At 42.9% G+C, this 3,253-nt stretch overlaps 1 protein-coding gene across 1 annotated transcript; it reads left to right on the plus strand.

The window, feature by feature from the left end:
- Positions 1 to 1,468: 1,468 nt before the first annotated feature.
- Positions 1,469 to 2,427, plus strand: LOC307035025 (olfactory receptor 4B13-like; the record flags this gene model as incomplete). The annotated part of the gene is made up of 1 exon (XM_079673952.1): positions 1,469 to 2,427. One exon carries the CDS (start codon positions 1,469 to 1,471, stop codon positions 2,387 to 2,389), a length of 921 nt encoding a protein of 306 aa, XP_079530078.1. The 3' UTR covers positions 2,390 to 2,427.
- Positions 2,428 to 3,253: the final 826 nt, after the last annotated feature.

Consider the following 3,253-nt stretch of genomic DNA (forward strand, 5'->3'; position numbering starts at 1 on the left):
TGAAGTCGCGGGTCTAGAAGCAAGAACCGCATACGTCACGCTTACGTGGGAGGCTGGGGCAGGGGCAGGATCAATCTCCTGAACAACAACAAAAAGCCCACGTTTTGTCCAGTTTGTACACAAAACTTAAACAGCAGTGGTCCACTGAAGACACCACCTACCTACTGGGAATCTGGTCTGCCTTCTTTCTCCAACGTAATCGTCGTTGAAGTTGATGATGACGATTGTGAAGAACATTTGAAAGTCGCTTGAGACGAGTGGATAAGGTTTGGCTTTATGAAGCAGGCACGCAAACGGTTACGTCTTGACGCAAACTATGAAGCAGCACCACTCGGGCTCTGGGCGTTGTGAACAAAACGGGGGCTGAAAAGAAAAAACGGTTTCAAACCAGAAGAGTGAGGAGCACGGAGCTAGAACTGGAGCTGCGTTGGTGTGAAAGGGGCCTCTCAGGCTCCTTTAGACAAAGAGTCTCCTGTAACAGGAGCCAGTATGGGGGAGGGGGTTTAAACCATGACCCACGGGGGTTAGAACCAGCAATGTAAAAGAATAACCTGACTGACATAATAACATGTTCCCCCACCTTCAGACAGAAGCTGCTCCACCCAATGACGCTCTGCAAACTCTATCATAACATATATCTCACTACGTGTTCAGTGAGGCACGCTCCACGTCCTCTGGGCTTCTCTATGGTATTGTACGGCCCTGTGTTCGTACAGCATCTTTTCCTGAGCTCCAGCGTCTTTTCCCAGTGTCTGTGCTGCCGCTCCGAGCACTTCAAGGTCAAAACACCTAAACTCTTGTGAGAATCAGCGTCTTGTCACTATAGACATTGGAGAAGAAGCTTGTTTTGACCGTGTCTCTCAGAAACCATCAGAACGAAGCCTGAACGCCGTCTGTTGAAGCGGATCCATCAGACGGCCGCTGGATGCGGCTGTCATCGATTCTGTGACGTTAATATGTCCATGTGTTTGTGTTTATCTCTGTCTGTGGATCGTCCACCTCTCGTTACAGCTGTCACACTGAAGCTCATTCATACAGGTTTTCAGAGCAAGCCATCTTAATGTCGCTGCTATGGTGGAAAAAGAATATCAAAAAGCAAGGGACGATGCTAGTCCGTATAACAGCGGTAATACGAGGTCAACATATTGCTGTCATAAATAAAACATCAATCAGTCAAATGCACCCTGAGTGACAGAAGGAGGATCCCTGAAGGATGACGTCAGTGAGCTGCAGACAGAAGGTAAAAGCAGCAGCTCAGAGTTTCAGCTCAGTGAGGAGAGCAGCACCTCACACACTCTGGATCTCTGTATTATACACATTACTATAGGACGCTCAGTTTGGATCATCTGTCTTATGTGTTCTCATGATGAGGAACATGTGTTCACTGTTGTTGCCATGTTTAAAGTGACATCTACATCCAGGTAATGCACTGCTCATGTTGTGATGCTTGAAGAACCACAGGAGGATCATGGTGAACTCTACTCACATTTCATATTTCACTCTTGCTGCATACTTTGAAACGGGGGTTTTTAAATACTTGTTCTTCATGATTGTCATGTGTTTATATGTGTGTATCATAGGTGCCAACGTGTTGCTGATTGTGGTTATCTGTGTGAACAGGAGCTTACATGAACCTATGTACCTTTTTCTGTGCAGCCTGTTTGTAAATGAACTGTATGGTAGTTCAGGGCTGTTTCCATTCCTTCTGGTTCAGATCCTCTCTGACATTCACACTGTCTCTGCTCCGCTCTGCTTCCTGCAGGTTTTCTCTGTGCATACATACGGCAGTGTGGAACTGTTTACCTTAGGGATCATGTCTTATGACAGGTATCTTGCTATCTGTCATCCCCTGCAATATAACACACGTATGACTTCTCACAGGGTTGCGTTCCTCACGGTGTTTGTGTGGTTGTACAGTGTTCTGGCGAGTGTGGTCATGATGTCTCTGAGCGTCCCTTTGCAGCTGTGTGGGAACATCATTAACAAAGTGTACTGTGATAACTACTCCATTGTTAAGCTGGCCTGCTCTGACACTACAGTCATCAATGTGTGTGGACTGGTTTACATATTCACTGTGATAGTAGCTCTTATAATACTGATCGTGTACTCGTACATGAGGATCCTCAGAGTGTGTTTCTCTGGCTGTAAGCAGAGCAGACAGAAAGCTGTCAGCACCTGCACCCCTCACCTCGCTTCCCTCATCAACTTCTCCTTCGGGGCTTTCTTTGAGATAGTGCAGGGCAGGTTTAATATGAGGAAGATACCCAATATTGTGAGAATTATCTTATCGTCGTACTGGCTCTCATGCCAACCGCTCTTCAACCCTTTATTGTACGGACTGAACGTAACCAAAATACGTGACATTTGCAGGAGTCTTGCTTTTTGGTAAAATAATGTTCAGAACTTCTTGTGTATCTTACAAATTAGACACCCTGATGATAGTGATAATGGTTCAATGATTTTGTATTTGTCTTACGAACATAGCTACAGTGTAGTTATGACGATGACAATCTGAGTGAATAGTGCAATAAGAGTCTATATGCAAGTCATTGGAATGATATATTAGATAAATAATGTCTAAGTAGCAGATGAATGTTATAGATGTTTTTTCAAAGTTCAGGTGTTTCACAGTCTGATGGCCTGTGGGATGAAACTGTCCCTGATTTGATGGTTCAATGATTCAAAATAAGACCTGTTAATAAAGTGGATTGATCATGAATGCTGGTGGTGAATGTTTAAAGGCCGTATAGTAGGGATACGTCAGTGTCTGCACCGTGAGGATCGGTCATGCACATACGGTATGTGAGAAGTGCTCATGATCTGATGTAACTCAGACCTTTAGAATATTTACACCAATATCAGTCAATTTGCACTTGTTCTAGATGTTGATTCTTTACCGCTGTTAAAAGAAAGAAGATCAATCTGATATTCTTAAACTCTCCTTTGTCATACTCTAATACAGCATCTAGTCCAAAAAGACATCATCAAAAAGCACTTTTATTGACCCACTAGGAGCAAGTTTAGTTTTTAACAGATACAATATATGAATACAACTATTAATATTCATTAAATCACAAATAGGGGTTGATACTTAATGACACGAAAGATAAGTGCTTAAAGCACATTTAAATGCCTATCATATGGAATTGATATTCAAAAGTATTTTGGATTTAATATAATTATTATACTAATGAATATAACTTACATCAAGTCACCTCTCAGGGGGGCACCACTTTATATCTCTGGACAACTA

This window comes from Notothenia rossii (genome assembly GCF_949606895.1).
Source record: "Notothenia rossii genome assembly, chromosome: 4".
Taxonomy (NCBI): domain Eukaryota; kingdom Metazoa; phylum Chordata; class Actinopteri; order Perciformes; family Nototheniidae; genus Notothenia; species Notothenia rossii.